A 15,978-nucleotide genomic window follows, 5' to 3' on the forward strand; every position below is an offset into this window, starting at 1 on the left:
CAATCAGGGAAGAGCCTCATGCACTCTGTAAGGTTTTTAATTTAGGCATGACCAGGTTCAACTTTTCTTTCTGCCATTCTGTTCATAGACATTCCTATAGGACCCATTTCCATGGCTTCCTGCAGAGAATACTAGAATCGCTGGCCCTGAAATGGCAAATGTCTGCCAGGCAAAATGCCTTTTTAGATTTTTGTGAGATATGTAATTATATTCCATATGACATGCTCCACTGCGTGTTTGAAAAGAGACTCACAAGTATTTACTCCACTAGACAGCTAGGTCAGACTACCTCACAAAGAAAGCTGAATCTGACACCAGACAGAGTTTCCAGGGGTGGCTCTCATTTGCTCCTTCCTTTTCTTTCCAATCTAGCTCACCCTTTAGAAAAGTACAAAAAAGTACAAGATTCCCCAAGGACACTGGGCAAATATTTAACATCTCAAGGAGCTGTCTGATCCTGATTTAAAAAGAAAAAACGATGCTAAATAGAGTCCCTCTTATAAAACGGTGTTAGCATTTCAAGCAATCTAAAACATTTTAAAGGGCATAGTGCCTTAGAGGGGATGCCAAATCTCAAACCGCCCGACTGTGCCTTGTCTTCGGTTACTAAGGGAAGGAAATGCTCTTTACCATTCTCCCTGTTGGCTGTGGATCTCAGCTTCGGCATTCCAGCCTGGAACAGTCCTCCCAAACCGGGTGGTCCACCTCCTCCAAAACTTCCACCACCCCCGCCGCCGCCTCCGCCATAGCCTCCGCCTCCGCCATAGCCGCCACCACCACCACCACCACCAGCAGCAGCTCCTTTAGGTTCTGTAGAAGGAAGAAGACAGATTCTTTTCACATGTATGAAGACACTGCTGGAGAACTTCACCAGTCCTGGCCCAGGTAAACAATAATGATACAGCAGGAAGCTGGCTGACCCTAAGCCCATAGTGGACAACTGGGATTTCATTAAAGGGTAGGATTTTAAGGACTCACCCTATCTCCAGTCAGAAAAGCAGAAGAGGGTTCTTTCTACTCCAGGGCTATCTCAAGCCCTGTGGTGGAAGAATCAGTAATAGATAATGTCTTTCCTCCACCTGGCTCACTGCCATATGAATTAATAATATCTATTTGCTCTGTATCAGAAGATTTGGCAAATAAAAGTATCTTCAAAGAAAGAATGTGTTAAGGGAGGAGAAGATGCAATAAAAGGTGAGAAGAAAGGAACAGGTAAAAATAGAAGAAAGTAAAATATCCCATAATTCTGCTTCATGGAAATACCCACTATTTTTGTATATTTTCCCCCCTGCCAGTTTTTTCACTGTATACACTTTTTTTCTTAAAATTAAGACCAAATTCACTACATAGTTTTTAGTCTGCTTTTTTCACTCAATATTGTTAGCATTTCCCATGTTATTAAATATTCTCTGAAAACATGAGTTTAAAGGATTGCATTGTGTTTTAGAACATGAATGTGCTGTAATTTATTTGACCATTTACTTATGGTCATTTCCCATTGCCTTTGAGTTAGTCTATATAACTCTGTAAGTTGTAGAAAACTGAAAATAATGCGTATTTGTCCACAGAAATGCATATTGGCTGTGTTCAGTGTAACTCAACTGATTATTGACCTATTTTATACCTATTCCCTGGTGGCTCAGAGGTTAAAGCGTCTGCCTCCAATGCGGGAGACATGGGTTCAGTCCCTGGGTCGGGAAGATCCCCTGGAGAAGGAAATGGCAACCCATTCCAGTATTCTTGCCTGGAGAATCCCCTGGATGGAGGAGCCTGGTGGGCTGCAGTCCACGGGGTCGCAAAGAGTCAGACATGACTGAGTGACTTCACCTTCACCTTACACCTATTTGCAAATTCATTTCAACACTCACCTGCCTGCATATGTGTGGTACTTATAATTCTCCTTTGAATTGATAATATCATATTGGTTCCCTCATTAAATTAATGAGCTATATAAAATATTTGATATATGTTTATTTTATATCCATATTAGAGCCATGATTTTACCCTCTTTAAAAAACTATCTCTTAACAATTTATGTATGTATGTTTTATGAGGCTAAATACTGTTTAAAGTTCTACCCCTGGAAAACCTTGTTGAGTCTTTGATAAGTATTACATGATATCTACAAAATAATCTGAGAGAACTGACACTTTTATGATATTTAGACTTTATGGAAACATGCTATGTTTTCCCATGTGTTCTGATTCATTCAGTAAAATTTTATATTTTTTGTAATGAGAGTCACCCATACTTCTTTCAGGGTTACTTCATATACATTTTTGTTGAAAGGATGAATGCTTTTGCTACTGTAGTTTGGATATGGTTATTATTGGCATCAGGAAATTTCATTTGATATCTAATAAATCACTTTGCATTTTCAAAATTAAAATTTATTAATTTTTTACCTTGGATTTTCTGAGCTTCTCTGGTGGCTCAGATGGTAAAGATTCTGCCTGCAATGCAGGAGGCCTGGGTTCAATCCCTGGATCAAGAAGACCTCCTGGAGAAGGGAATGGCAACCCACTCCAGTATTCTTGCCTAGAGAATCCCAGGGACAGAGAAGTCTGGTAGGCACAGTCCATGGGGTCACAAAGAGTCGGACACAACTGAGTGACTACCACTTTCACTTTGGCTTTTCTAATAGACAAATGGTCTGCAGATCATAAAGGTTTTACCTCGTCTTTTCTAACAGTTGTATATCTTATTTCTCTTTTATATAAGAAATTACTTTGATGACTGAGTTTCCATAATAATGTTATTAATGTTTCATTAAAGATGATTTATTTTAAAATAAATTATAAAGAGTAAATATACATTATATATTTATCTTAAAAGTAAATTATTAATGTCACTAGTAGTATAAAACTGAGTAAATAATATTTTGCTTTTAATGAGAATTACTCTAATGTTTCAAAGTTACATATTGACTGTTGGTTTGAAATAACTTTTTTTCTTCTAAATATTCATAGTTAGCAAGGATTGTTCTACTCTGGGTTTTTAAGACTATTTTTATAGCATGGAATTTTATCAAATGCCTATTTAGGATTTACTGAGATGGGAATACCAGACCACCTGACCTGCCTCTTGAGAAACCTATATGCAGGTCAGGAAGCAACAGTTAGAACTGCACATGGAACAACAGACTGGTTCCAAATAGGAAAAGGAGTACGTCAAGGCTGTATATTGTCACCCTGCTTATTTAACTTATATGCAGAGTACATCATGAGAAACGCTGGGCTGGAAGAAGCACAAGCTGGAATCAAGATTGCCGGGAGAAATATCAATAAGCTCAGATATGCAGATGACACCACCCTTATGGCACAAAGTGAAGAGGAACTAAAAAGCCTCTTGATGAAAGTGAAAGAGGAGAGTGAAAAAGTTGGCTTAAAGCTCAACATTCAGAAAATGAAGATCATGGCATCTGGCCCCATCACTTCATGGGAAATAGATGGGGAAACTGGAAACAGTGTCAGACTTTATTTTTGGGGGCTCCAAAATCACTGCAGATGGTGACTGCAGCCATGATATTAAAAGACGCTTACTCCTTGGAAGAAAAGTTATGCCCAACCTAGATAGCATATTGAAAAGCAGAGACATTACTTTGCCAACAAAGGTCCATCTAGTCAGGCTATGGTTTTTCCAGTAGTCATGTATGGATGTGAGAGTTGGACTGTGAAGAAAGAGTTGGACTGTGAAGAAAGTGTTGGTCTGTGAAGAAAGCTGAGTGCCGAAGAATGGATGCTTTTGAACTGTGGTGTTGGAGAAGACTCTTGAGAGTCCCTTGGACTGCAAGGAGATCCAACCAGTCCATTCTAAAGGAGATCAGCCCTGGGTGTTCTTTGGAAGGAATGACGCTAAAGCTGAAACTCCAGTACTTTGGCCACCTCATGCGAAGAGCTGACTCATTGGAAAAGACTCTGATGCTGGGAGGGACTGGGGACAGGAGGAAGAGGGGACGACAGAAGATGAGATGGCTGGATGGCATCGCCGACTCGATGGATGTGAGTTTGAACTCTGGGAGATGGTGATGGACAGGGAGGCCTGGCGTGCTGTAATTCATGGGGTTGCAGAGTTGGACATGACTGAGTGACTGAACTGAACTGAGATCATTATATAGTTTTCCTTATTTGGCATGATGGATATATAGACTTTCTAACATTAAAAATGAGATAAACCCTGGTCTTGGTAAATTATAAAATTATTATTTTTAATACTATATACTACTGAACTAGAGTCTTTGGGTTTTTTAGTCTATGATTATATGTGGCCTTTCATCTATGATCATAAGTGGTCTATATGTAGTAAGGTTTCTTAACCTTGGAACTACTGACATTTTGGGTCAGATAATTCTTTGTTGTGGGTTCTCTGTTGTTATTCTTTGTAGAATGTTTACAGCATCCCTGGCCTCTGCCCACTAGGTGTCAGTAGGAACCCCTCCCTCAAGTTGTAATAACTAAAAATGCCATTAGGCATTGCCACATGTCCCCTGAGACATTGATACACAGCTGCCTGTTTTGATATTAGGCATGATAGCTGCCTATCATGTTTTGATATTAGGATCATGTTAGTCTCATTACACCTATGAGGTAGCTTTCCTGTCTATGTTTAGGATGATTTATATAGTGTTTGAATTAGCTATGTCTTAAAATCTGAATTTTCTGATAAAAATTATCTGGCTCTAAAGCTTTGTAGAGAAAAAGTAATTTGATAAAGTTTTCAACTTTTCCCTTGTTCATTGAGGCTTCATGAGTGATTTCTGGTAAATCTGTACTTTTCTTAAAAATTTATTTAAGATTTCAAAATGTTTTAGCATATAACTTCATTGTAGCTTCCTTAATTTTAGAAAATCTGCTTTGAATCATTTATTTAATCTGCTTTCTGAGCTCTGTTTTATTCATTGATATTTTCTTTTTTTCTGGATTAGATTTATTGTAAGTCTGTGTTGGCTCTGTACCTTTTCTAGGTGTAAGACTTTCTGGGATACTGATGGGAACTCTGCTAATAAAACAAACAATCTGATAATGATCTCTCAAGAATTACTTCACATAATAAAATATATCAAATTAGAATAAGTTTCTGGAAGTGTGTGTAAAATTGCTTCCATATAAAATTTAAAATTTTTACTAATTTTAATTATTGCCAGTAATATGAATAATGTCCTTGTCATTCAAATGTTATTCACTGATGAAGGATACATTTTGGAATACTATAGCTGATAGGACACCTTTACCTGGAATTGAACATTCAAAGAGAATGATGTACTGTTCTAACAGACATCATACATTAGCGTTCTTAACTTGCAGCATTTGTGCTGCTTTCAGATAGGGAAACTAAACTAGTTGAGGTTAGCTAACTGGCTCCAGGTCACTTTGTTAGCATTAAATTAAATTGCTGACCTTGAGGACAAGGCTGACCTCAACATGCATAACCTTGGTCAACATTTTAACATAGAGCCCAGGGAGGTTTTACCTGCAAACAATACAAAACCATGAATGAACTTTGCCACTTGTAAAGAGCTTGAGACAACAGTATTAGTGTCTAATTAAGTTCATGGACAATAAGGGCATGCATTGGTTGCATCTGGTGTCCACAAAGCACAGTGCATTCTTAAACATCACTGAGCAGCTGAAAGGGAGAACTAACACTTATTTCCATTTTAATGAGAGAAGTGTATCTTGAAGAATATAATGAATTTCCACTAGTGGATTCAGAACTAGGCCCCAGACTGTCCATTCTCCTTCAACATCTAGGGAATTCACATCTCCAGAGTCTGCGCTCCCTCTCGTAGTGAGAGAACCATTGGGCTCTGTTCTGGAGGTTGGCAGTTTGCAGACAGAGTTCCTCTAGCTCCATAGCAGGCACCACAATTCAATGGCATTGGATGTAGGCTCCCCAGACAGAACTGCCTGGGCTGGGAAACTCCCTGGGAGAACCTTGCGACAAAGATAAGGAAAATTAAGGAACTAATTATACAATAACCATACCATTTTGTGGGCATTTTGACCCATTATAGATAAGAGTCTGTTGAAAGTCAAAGACCCCCTAGTTCCGCTGAGGTGTGGTACATTCTGATCTGTACCACCCTGCCCAGTAACAGAGCAGCACTCAAAAGCCTTTGTCATGACACTCCTCTTTCTACCTTCTTCCCACACCAGTGTTCTCACCTAACTCTCATCTTTCTCTTCTACCCATTAGGATTCCCTGGTAGCTCAGCTGGTAAATAATCTGCCTGCAATGCAGGAAGACCCAAGTGCAATTCCCAGGTTGAGAAGATCTGCTGGAGAAGGGGTAGGCTACCCACTCCAGTGTTCGTGGACTGCCCTGGTAGCTCAGCTGGTAAAGAATCCACCTGCAGTGCGGGAGACCTAGGTTTGATCCCTGGGTTGGGAAGATCCCCCAAAGAAGGGAACAGCTACCCAATCCAGTATTCTGGCCTGGAGAATTCCCTGGACTGTACCGTCCATGGGGTTGCAAAGAGTCAGACACGACTGAGTGACTTTCACCTTCACATCTCATAATTCTCATCTTTCTCTTCTACTCATTAGGCACTTTTCCTAGAAACTCTTCCTAAAGCTCTCTAATCCTCCAGTCGACTAAAATCCTACATCATTATTCCCTGTCTACAAAGCTCCCTCTGGTGATTTTTGGGGAAGTCTATTTTCTATTGAGTCCAAGTGGGATCCATGCTGCTGCTAAGTCACTTCAGTCGTGTCCGACTCTGTGCGACCCCATAGACAGCAGCCCACCAGGCTCCCCCGTCCCTGGGATTCATAGTCTAGGACAAATTCTGGGCATAGCTGGCTGGCGATGGAAATGTCTAGGAGTACAAGGAGATAGTCTTGAGGCCTGATAATTAACTTCTGGTAGATTCTAGTCATCTGTAATGTTTCATTCTGTTGTAAATGTTAATAAGTAGCCCTGTATGGTAGGTGCTTGTTTGTTTATACATATCCTATCTTGTTCCAGAAAGTAGCTCAGATTTATGATGGATATAAGCAAAGTTGTGATCTCATTTCCTCTCTCTCCAACCTCCTAATAATCATATCTGTACACGTGAATTATACATTCCGGGCAACATAACACTCTCAAGCATTGTCTCATTTGATGCTCACAACAAACATGTGCGGGCAGTGAAACAGCTATTATCTCCATTTTACAAATGGAGACAAAGGGTTGAAGATGGTCAGCGCTTAAATCTACATCCTTTGATTCCAAGACTAGGGCTCTTTACATATTTCATGCTGCCTTTTGCTCTGTGGTAAGACAAGGGGTTAATTTCCAGAAAGTGTTGTAAAGTGTTGTGAATAATTCAGAGAATCACTGCTGTGTGTGTCTTGGACAAAGAATTATTATACTGGCTTCCTGCAGCATTAGAGGGAACCCAAGCCAGAGCCATGGCCTACAATGAATGATACAGTCCCTTATTCTGCTAGCTTCACAGCTGTTGTTAACCAGAAGAAAAAAAAAAAAAAAAAACTTTTTTGGTGGGAAGGGTAGGGTTGATTGTTAGGTCATAAACCACTTATCTCCATGGAAAATAACTTTTTTTTAACTTACTGTCCAATATTGGTGCACTTCTGTCATTGGTGACTGTCTTCTTTAGTTTCTTTCCTTTGCTGATGTCAGAGAGCAGAGCATTTCTCCCAGCCTGCTCTGACTTACTCAAGGAAGGCTTTTCTGTATTGGCCTAAAAGGAAACCATGCAAACACGTATTCATCTTCTGAATTAACATTATGTACTACAGCACTCAATGGGAACAGCTAGAGTATTGGAAGCTTGTTATTAAGGTTCTTGGCAATAGGCTGTAAATTCTCCACAAGTTTTAGACCTGATGTCATTCTTTTTAAGATCCAGACATTTGGGAGCAGATGCAGCAATAAATTACATTCATTTTTCATGCAGGAAGAGTCAGTCCCTGATCAAAGTCTCTGAAAATTCAGACCACAATCTGGCAGTAACTGACAGAGCCAGGGGTTGGGTGGCTAGAGACGAGAAGGGAATTTTAAGTCTGAAAGGAATCGACAGGATATTGCGAGGCTTCATCCTCTAGAATGTTCTCTGAAGAATAGATTCTCTTTCTTGTCTTTTGGAACTAAGCTGGTGCAAGAGGACAAGTGCCTTTAGTAAAAAGGGTCAGCTGTATTTTTTAATGCACCAAAATTTTAGAAAATAATTCCCTCTGGTTTCATTGCCAGATAATTTTTTCTTTTTAATTTAAGGCAGATTGGAGGCATAATACATATAGTTTTTACATTTTATGTATAGTAAAATCATTTTTTCAGTGTAAAGTCCTGTGAATTTTGACAAACATACAATCGTGTAGCCATCAAGATACACAACATTTCCTTTACCTCCCAAACTCCCTTCCCATCCTTCTGGCCTAAGGGGTTCCTCATGTGTAATCCCTTTTTACAAACTGTTTATTTTTTAATTCTTTCCCACTATGCTTTATTACAGGATATTAAATATAGTTAACTGAATCCTTTTGAAAATTTACCTCGCAGAGGTTGCACAGTAGACAAAGGTGCTACTTTAAAACCTTTGGGTATTTTCTATGATTTCAGAATTTTCGGGAAAGCTCCTTACTGTGAAATTAGGATCTTGTTTTTCCAGAATTCTTTAGAGGAGCAGGGACAATAAGAGCCCAGCAAATGGACTCAGAAGTAGGCATGTGCCTGTGTCTGTCACACTTGGAAACTGGCTTGGTCTGGCCTGGTCCAGGCAGAGTCGTCTTCCCCAAACCCAGAGGTGCTTCTGGCAGGCCTGAGAGTCCTTCGAGGGACTCTGAAAGGCTCTGACTTCAGATGTGCCAGGAAAGGCCACAGGGAGTAAACCTGGGCAAGTGTAGCTTGATACCTGACCCAGCTGTTTATTATAGTTAGAGGCAGAGGGAGAGCTCAGAAAACCCTGAAGCAGGTTAAACAGAAATCTCTGTGTTAAGCTGAAAGGGTCTTAAAATAATTAAGGTATTACTTGCTCACGATAATAACAGCTAACGTTTGCATAGCTTTTACTATGGATCAGGAATCGTTTTTAACATTTTATGTATATTAGTTCATTCAGTCCTCATCAACTCTGTGAGTTTATAGAGTTAAGGAAACTAAGGCACAGGGAAGTTAAATCATCACTCGGGTCACCCAGCTCGTAAGAGAAGGAGCTCGGATTAAAAGCCTGGCAGCCTGGCTCCAAAGCCCAAGAACCTGGCAGAAGGATGAACATGGGGTCCTGAATGCCTCTTCCCCAAATTGGGAAGATATTAAAGAGTACAAACTTGCAACTAAAAGATGACTAAGCTCTGGAGATCTAACTGTAAACCATAGTTATTACAGTTAACAATGCTGCATTATGCACTTCAAAGCTGTTAAGAGACCAGAACTTAAATGTTCTCACCACAAAAAAGAAATAATAATTATGTGATGTAATAAAGGCATTAACTAAAACAACAGTGGCAGTTATATTGTAATACATAACTGTATCGATTCAACATGCTGTACACCTTAAACTTACACAATGTTATATGTCAATTATATCTCAGTTGAAAAAAAATAGATAAAATGCCCTTTGCCTACTGACCTCCATCCAACCCTCCTCTGAAGCAAGCCTGTTAAGAGCTTCTCGGCAGTCAGTTCCAGAAAGGCTCTTTGCATATACAGTTCACTTCTGCTAATGGTATCACCCTCTATTGCTGAAACTTGTTTTTATAACTTAACCATGCCTTGGACATCTTGGAAAGAGCTTTCTGAATTACCTATTGTCTTGAACCTAAAGATAAAAAACCTGAGGCCTAAAGAGGGTTAATCGGAGAAGGCAATGGCACCCCACTCCAGTACTCTTGCCTGGAAAATCCCGTGGATGGAGGAGCCTGGTAGGCTGCAGTCCATGGGGTCACTAGGAGTCGGACATGACTGAGCGACTTCACTTTCACTTTTCACTTTCATGCATTGGAGAAGGAAATGGCAACCCACTCCAGTGTTCTTGCCTGGAGAATCCCAGGGACAGGGGAGCCTGGTGGGCTGCCGTCTATGGGGTCGCACAGAGTCAGACACGACTAAAGCGACTTAGCAGCAGCAGCAAAGAGGGTTAATAACGTGTCCATGTTGGTTTTCTGCATGGTTTTGGGTCAGCAACCCTCCTTGGCCTCCTGTTCTGCCTCAAGTTTTATTGATAACTCACTATTAAACCCTGAGTGTGCTAGTTATAATTTTTCAAATACACATTAAAATAAACACATGAGCATTTTTTTTTTTTAATCAAGGCATGAACTACCCAGCAGTGGTACACAACTATAGTTTTCAGGAAATAAAAACTAGTTCTTCTATGTTCGCCAGATCAGAGCTTTTCACTCATTTTAGGGAAGGGTGAATTTTTAAGAAAAAAATTTCCAATCCATCATGGACCGATATTTTGTAAAATAACAATGAATTATTAGAAAAACGAATTAGTTTTAAAAAGACACACAAAATACAATCTTAGAAGAAATAGACACAACACCATTATCAGATTGCTCTAAATTACTCTAAATTTCTGTCTTTATTTTGGGGGGGACTCTAACCAGGAGTTGGAGGATTACACTTGGAATAGCAATGAGCTAATTAATGGTCTGTTCTCCCAACTAGGGTCCAGCCTGAGACGGGCTAGAAAGAAGCCTGGAAGCCTGGGCAAAAGACTCTCTCTGAGCTTCAGTTTCCCCAAGTGAAGAGTGAAGGCATTGTATTCTAGGGGTACGTCTGGGAGCCTTTCTGGATTACTGCATGGAGGGCTACTTGGAAGAGGCTTCCTGGAAGAGGGTGCACTAACTTCCAGGACATGTCCATCATGGGGCGGGACGGGCCCAGAGAATACATTCCTTCGGAAAGTACACATGGAAACGTGAGGATGGACTTAAAGGGCAAAATAAGGGTGTAGGGGAGGATGGCATGGGAGATGGGGGTTATTTGTCCAAACAGAGTGGGAAGAAAGATGGGGAGAGGCAGAGAAAAAGAAATGAGTGAGTCTGGAGGACACATTAATGGATGCATTTTCAGATAAATGGGCAGACCTGGGTTTCTGGACTATCCTGCCCAGATGGTAAAGGCTGGAAGCTGAGTCCATTTGAATGGAAAAAGGGCAAACTGGGCAGAATTGGTCCTGTGAACCTGTCCTGGGCCAGCATGTTTGAATGAATAGGATATGTCTCCCTTGATAGACCAGGTGGAGCAAACCTAACTAATCCACATTCTGCATGTGTTCTAGTTATTGTATGAGACTTTAAACTACAAAACATTTTTTCTGCTGTATCTCAGGGTCTGGCTTACTCCAGCACCTGGAGAGCTTACCATATCATTCATATTTAAGCCAGAACATAAACACACTGAAAACTAACACGTGTGCCAGGTTCGCGTCTGTTTAACTTGCTTCACGCATGGATCATAGATGGGGAGAGCCACTCACCAGAGCAAACGTGGGCGGCGGCGGGGGCGCTGGAGGGGGTGGAACGGGCATCTTGAACAGTTAGCTTTCAACAGTCTGGCTGACAGATCTGTAAAACAAAACAGAAAGAAACAAAGCACCGTCACATATTAGACGTCTCAATAATTCTCTGTCCTGATCTTCCTTCCCCTTTCACCTCAAAGGGACAGTCTGAGTTTCTATAAGAGGCGGGATTCCTTCACAACATGGCTAGGATGTTACTCTTCTGGAAGGATGCAGCCAGGGAAGATTCTCAGCCAGAGTACCCGGAGATACTGCGAGCAAAGTGCAGTGCCACAGGCTGCTTAATCTCACCACCACCAAAGCAGGTCGGGGAAGGCTCCTGGCCTGCAGCCCGAGGAAGCCGGGGGGTTATCAGGGAACAATAGCAGTGCATCCCAGCCAAGACTGATGTTCAAGTGGCTCCTCTCCCTCACTTGTCTCCCTGGTGCAGTTCTCTCCTGGGCTTGCCCACTCGGTGCCCGGCAGCGTTTCTTCTCCGTCAAGAGATTCCTGACATCTGTCTAGGTCTGAGTAGCCGTGCAGGAATGTAAAGATAAACCTATTTCTATTCTTGCCCTCAAAGTTCGTCCAGTCCTCCAGGGAAAGGAGATGGGGACAAGGTAAGATGGGCAAGGAGACCAGGTTCCTACCTCTGTGCTACTCGGCACTTCCTTACAGGAGCCAGGGGAAAAAAGAGAGGAGGACTCCAACCTCTGACTTGGAGCTGTTTACTAGAAACAGGGTTCCTTAGAAAGGTTTTCTGCAGAGTGTGATGCTCAGGGGACAGAGGGAAGGCCAGACTCCAGGCTGTAGGACAGTACAGGGAAGCCATGGTGGGCCACACCAGTAAAGGGGCAGCCTGGTCAATGTCAGGAGATAAGCAAAGGGAAGGAAGTGCCCCAGGAGTGATGCTAACCACCAATCCTGGCCTGTTTTCCCCAGTCCTCAGAGTCCTGTCCCTGGGACAGATGCCCCACCCCTCAGCCACCTTCACACCCTCCGCATCCCAGCTTCTCCCACCTAGACCTTGCTACTCCTGGATCAGCAGGGCTCCTGGATCAGCCTCAGAGCATCACCATGAGAAACATCACATCTCAGCCCCGCTGCCCACACTGAATTTGTTTCAGCATTTTAACAAGATCCCTGGGTGATTCATATGCATTAATGTTCGAGAAGCCTGGTCACGGAGCCTTAAACCAAGAGAGCAGCCTGAGACACTGACCACCTGAATAACACTGTTCTTATGTAACGTGTGTCCTGAATTTCAAACAGCGGAATTATCTTTCTTTTATTTTCAACAGTCTCTGAATTGCAGAAAACAGTTTCTTAGAATGTAAAGTATTAATTTAGCTCAATCACTAAAAGTTGAGGGAAACTTACACCTTGAATCAAATATAGATAGCCCTTGAACAATGAGTTTGAACTTCAAGGATCCACTTAGATATGGATGTTTTTCCACAGTAAACATCTATGGGTGACTGAATCGAAAGATGCAGCATCAGGGTACAGGGGACCCATGGATTTGAGGAGCAACTGTGCATGGAGTATCGGTGCCTCTAACCTCCATATCGATGGTTTCAAGGGTCAGCTGTACTCTCTATTGAAGTTCTGCTGGATGGCTTGCTTTCTGTGATGTTCACAGAATGGAAAAGCTAACAGGACATGACTAGACTTGTCAAAGCTTCTGGAAGATAGGAATCAAGACAGTTCTGTTCTGAGTGCCTTCTATAAAATGAAATTTAGAAACCTCTAGAGCAGCAACAGCTGCTCTCATTTATTGACAGTCAACTGGATAATAAAGGGCACTTTATTTCCATCGTCTCAAACACATTTTACAGGGAAGGATGCTGGGACTCAGAAATTAATAACTCATTGAAATGATGTGAAAGTCATTTACATCAAGTCCTTTTGATCTCTGCTCTTTTTAGATAAGCATTTTCAGGCAGGTGAAGGGCTCACTAGTATTACAGCTCACCTGAAACTCAGTCAGAATCTGGTTTTCAAAAAGAGCTTGTCTTAGACAGGGATCTGTCCCTTACTGTCTCTTACTTCTCTTGACAGAGAAGAAATACTGTGGGCCCCAAGTGGGCAAGAGAGGACTGCGCCACGGAGATGAGGGAGAGGAGCCACTTGAATGTCAGTCTTGGCTGGGCTGCACTATCCCTTACTTTGATCTTTCCTGGGTAACACCAGTCACCCACAGGGCTGCATGGGCAATGTAAACAGAGTTGGGGGCCTGCATTTGGCGGCTATGAAGGGGGTGCTCCAACTGCAGAGTTGTGTTCCAGGACCAGCAGGAAGAACGAGGGTCTGAAACTGGATTCAGGTCCAACTAACTGTCAAAGATGCTGTGGCCAAAGCAATGGTATTAACAGAGCTGGAGGAGGTGGCTCATCAAGGAAGAGGGTGGCCGGGTCCACCCAGAATGCGAGAGACGGGTTCCATGGGACAGACCATCCATGAGCTCGGTGGATGAAAGACCCCTCAATGCTCCAATTCATCGTGTCGGATTCTGTGCTCACTGACTAGCCTGCCATCCTGTTATCCTAAGACAGAGGAAGAAGTGAATTCTAATCACCACCGGGAACCTCTTCTGGGTTTGGTTCTCATAAGCCAGTCTCTGGTTGCAAAGATCAAATCGAACTTCCGTCCTGTACACCTTAGGGGCCAGGCATGGAGCAGGGGCGTTCTCAGGAGACTGCCACCCTGCAAGGCCTCTTTAACTCTCTCACAGTTTTCTGTTGCTATTGTGGTTCTCTCTGTGCATTAACTGGCTTATAAATAAACCTCTGGACCACAGAGCTGGGCTTTCCCCTGCCCCCGACCACCTCACATAAGCAACAGGGTGAGGATCTGCGGGTGAGCGCTCTTGCCTTTCCCAGGCTCAGTCCTCCTTTCTCTCCCCTGCTGCAGCTCCCTCTGCCCCCCTGCCTCACTCTCCTCCAGAAAAACTACTCCTATGCCTGCCCCCATGCTGAAAGCTGATTTCAGAGGCTGCCATGGTCTCCTGGCTCCTTGCTAGCTGAACAGCTGCTGGTTTGGACTTGTCCAGGCTGGGCCTTGAGGGAGGTTTGTGAGAAACCCCAGACTCTAAACCTGCCACCCCAGCACATGGGTCAAAGAAGATCAATCTCATGTCCCGCATGCCAGGCCCTTGCTGGATCCCCTTCTTGGCTGTCTTTCCACCCCACTGTGAACACCAGGTCTCCCCAATACATGGGACATAGTCTCACTGATTATGTGAAAGTGAAAGTGAAGTCGCTCAGTCGTGTCCGACTCTTTGCGATCCCATGGACTGTAGCCCACCAGGCTCCTCCGTCCATAGGATTCTCCAGGCAAGAATACTGGAGTGGGTTGCCATTTCCTTCTCCAGGGCATCTTCCCGACCCAGGGATTGAACCCAGGTCTCCCGCATTGCAGGCAGGCGTTTTAACCTCTGAGCCACCAGGGACTGGCCACTGATTATGTGGCGGGAATGAAAGAATCAGGTATCACACAAACAAGCCAGATGCTGGCCACTGAAACAGCTCCCAGCACGAGCTCTGACCACCCCGGAGCCTGGGTAAAGAACCAGTCCCACAGCAGAGAGGCAGGCCAGCTTTTAGTCTGGGCGCTTAGTTTCTTGACTTCACCAGAGAAGTAGAGTCCAAGGCCGCGGGAAAGCCATGTCAGAACCAAGACTGGGCCTGATGGAAGGGCCTCAATAGCAGCCTAAATCCTAACAGGCAGGCCTTCCTAGCCTGGATCCCCATACCCACAAGGTCTGTGGACAGAATTCAGGGGTTCATGAATGTGGATGAAAAAAGGGACATACTTATTTCCCCTAAATTCTAACTACAATTTAGCATTTCCTTCAATTATAAATGTAGGCCACAAACCACACCTGAAACCTTTTCACCAACAGTTTTTCACTTGATATTTTCACATCATAGTATAATTGTTGCAGATCTCTTTGGAAGCTGGGGCAATGATCTGCTCCTAGGCCTTGCTGTACCTATTGCACTGTAACTGGTTTCCTTGGTAATCCTCTGTATATTGTTTTACACATTTAACAGCAGTCAGGGAAGAAGTTAGAGTTTGGGGGCTTTACCAGATACCAGTGTGGCCTACGGATGAAAACGGTTAGAATCTCTATGAGAACAGGAGTCCTGGGTCAAGAGAACATAATTGTGAATTTCTGCTGTTGCTAATAACCTGGGATAAGACTAAGCTCTCTGTTAAATGGGGGTGTGGGAAGGATGAAGTGAACCAGTACAGCAGGGCTGGGCAGAGTAAGCAGTCAGCAGATAGGTCCAGAGCTGTGGTCGCTGAGGTGAGCACAGGTCCTGCTGGTGTGAGAGCCAGCAGAGGGTGGCCAGGCCTGGAGACTGAGCTGAGGCCCTGGCTCTGCCAAGAGTCCTGTGTGGGTATGGCTGCCCCCGTGGGAATGAGGCAGCCTGAGGGCTTGGCCTCCTGCATTTCGATCTTCCCTCAGGAGATGGAATCCCACAGGAAAGGCAGCTCAGTTCCCCGGGTGGGAGGGGCTC

At 43.1% G+C, this 15,978-nt stretch overlaps 1 protein-coding gene across 2 annotated transcripts in view; it reads right to left on the reverse strand.

Annotated features, from left to right (window-relative positions):
* WIPF1 (WAS/WASL interacting protein family member 1) overlaps nt 1-15,978 on the reverse strand; it is a 128,645-nt gene that overhangs the window by 18,251 nt on the left and 94,416 nt on the right. For both annotated transcript variants that reach the window (XM_040228189.1, XM_040228190.1), the window contains exons 2-4: nt 11,432-11,519; nt 7,558-7,687; nt 631-810 (exon numbers count right to left, since the gene is read on the reverse strand). In XM_040228189.1, the coding sequence (XP_040084123.1) occupies nt 631-810; nt 7,558-7,687; nt 11,432-11,482 (361 nt within the window). In that variant the 5' untranslated portion in view covers nt 11,483-11,519. The remainder of the gene's footprint in view (nt 1-630; nt 811-7,557; nt 7,688-11,431; nt 11,520-15,978) is intronic.

The sequence above is a fragment of the Oryx dammah genome, unplaced genomic scaffold, assembly GCF_014754425.2.
Source record: "Oryx dammah isolate SB20612 unplaced genomic scaffold, SCBI_Odam_1.1 HiC_scaffold_27, whole genome shotgun sequence".
Taxonomy (NCBI): domain Eukaryota; kingdom Metazoa; phylum Chordata; class Mammalia; order Artiodactyla; family Bovidae; genus Oryx; species Oryx dammah.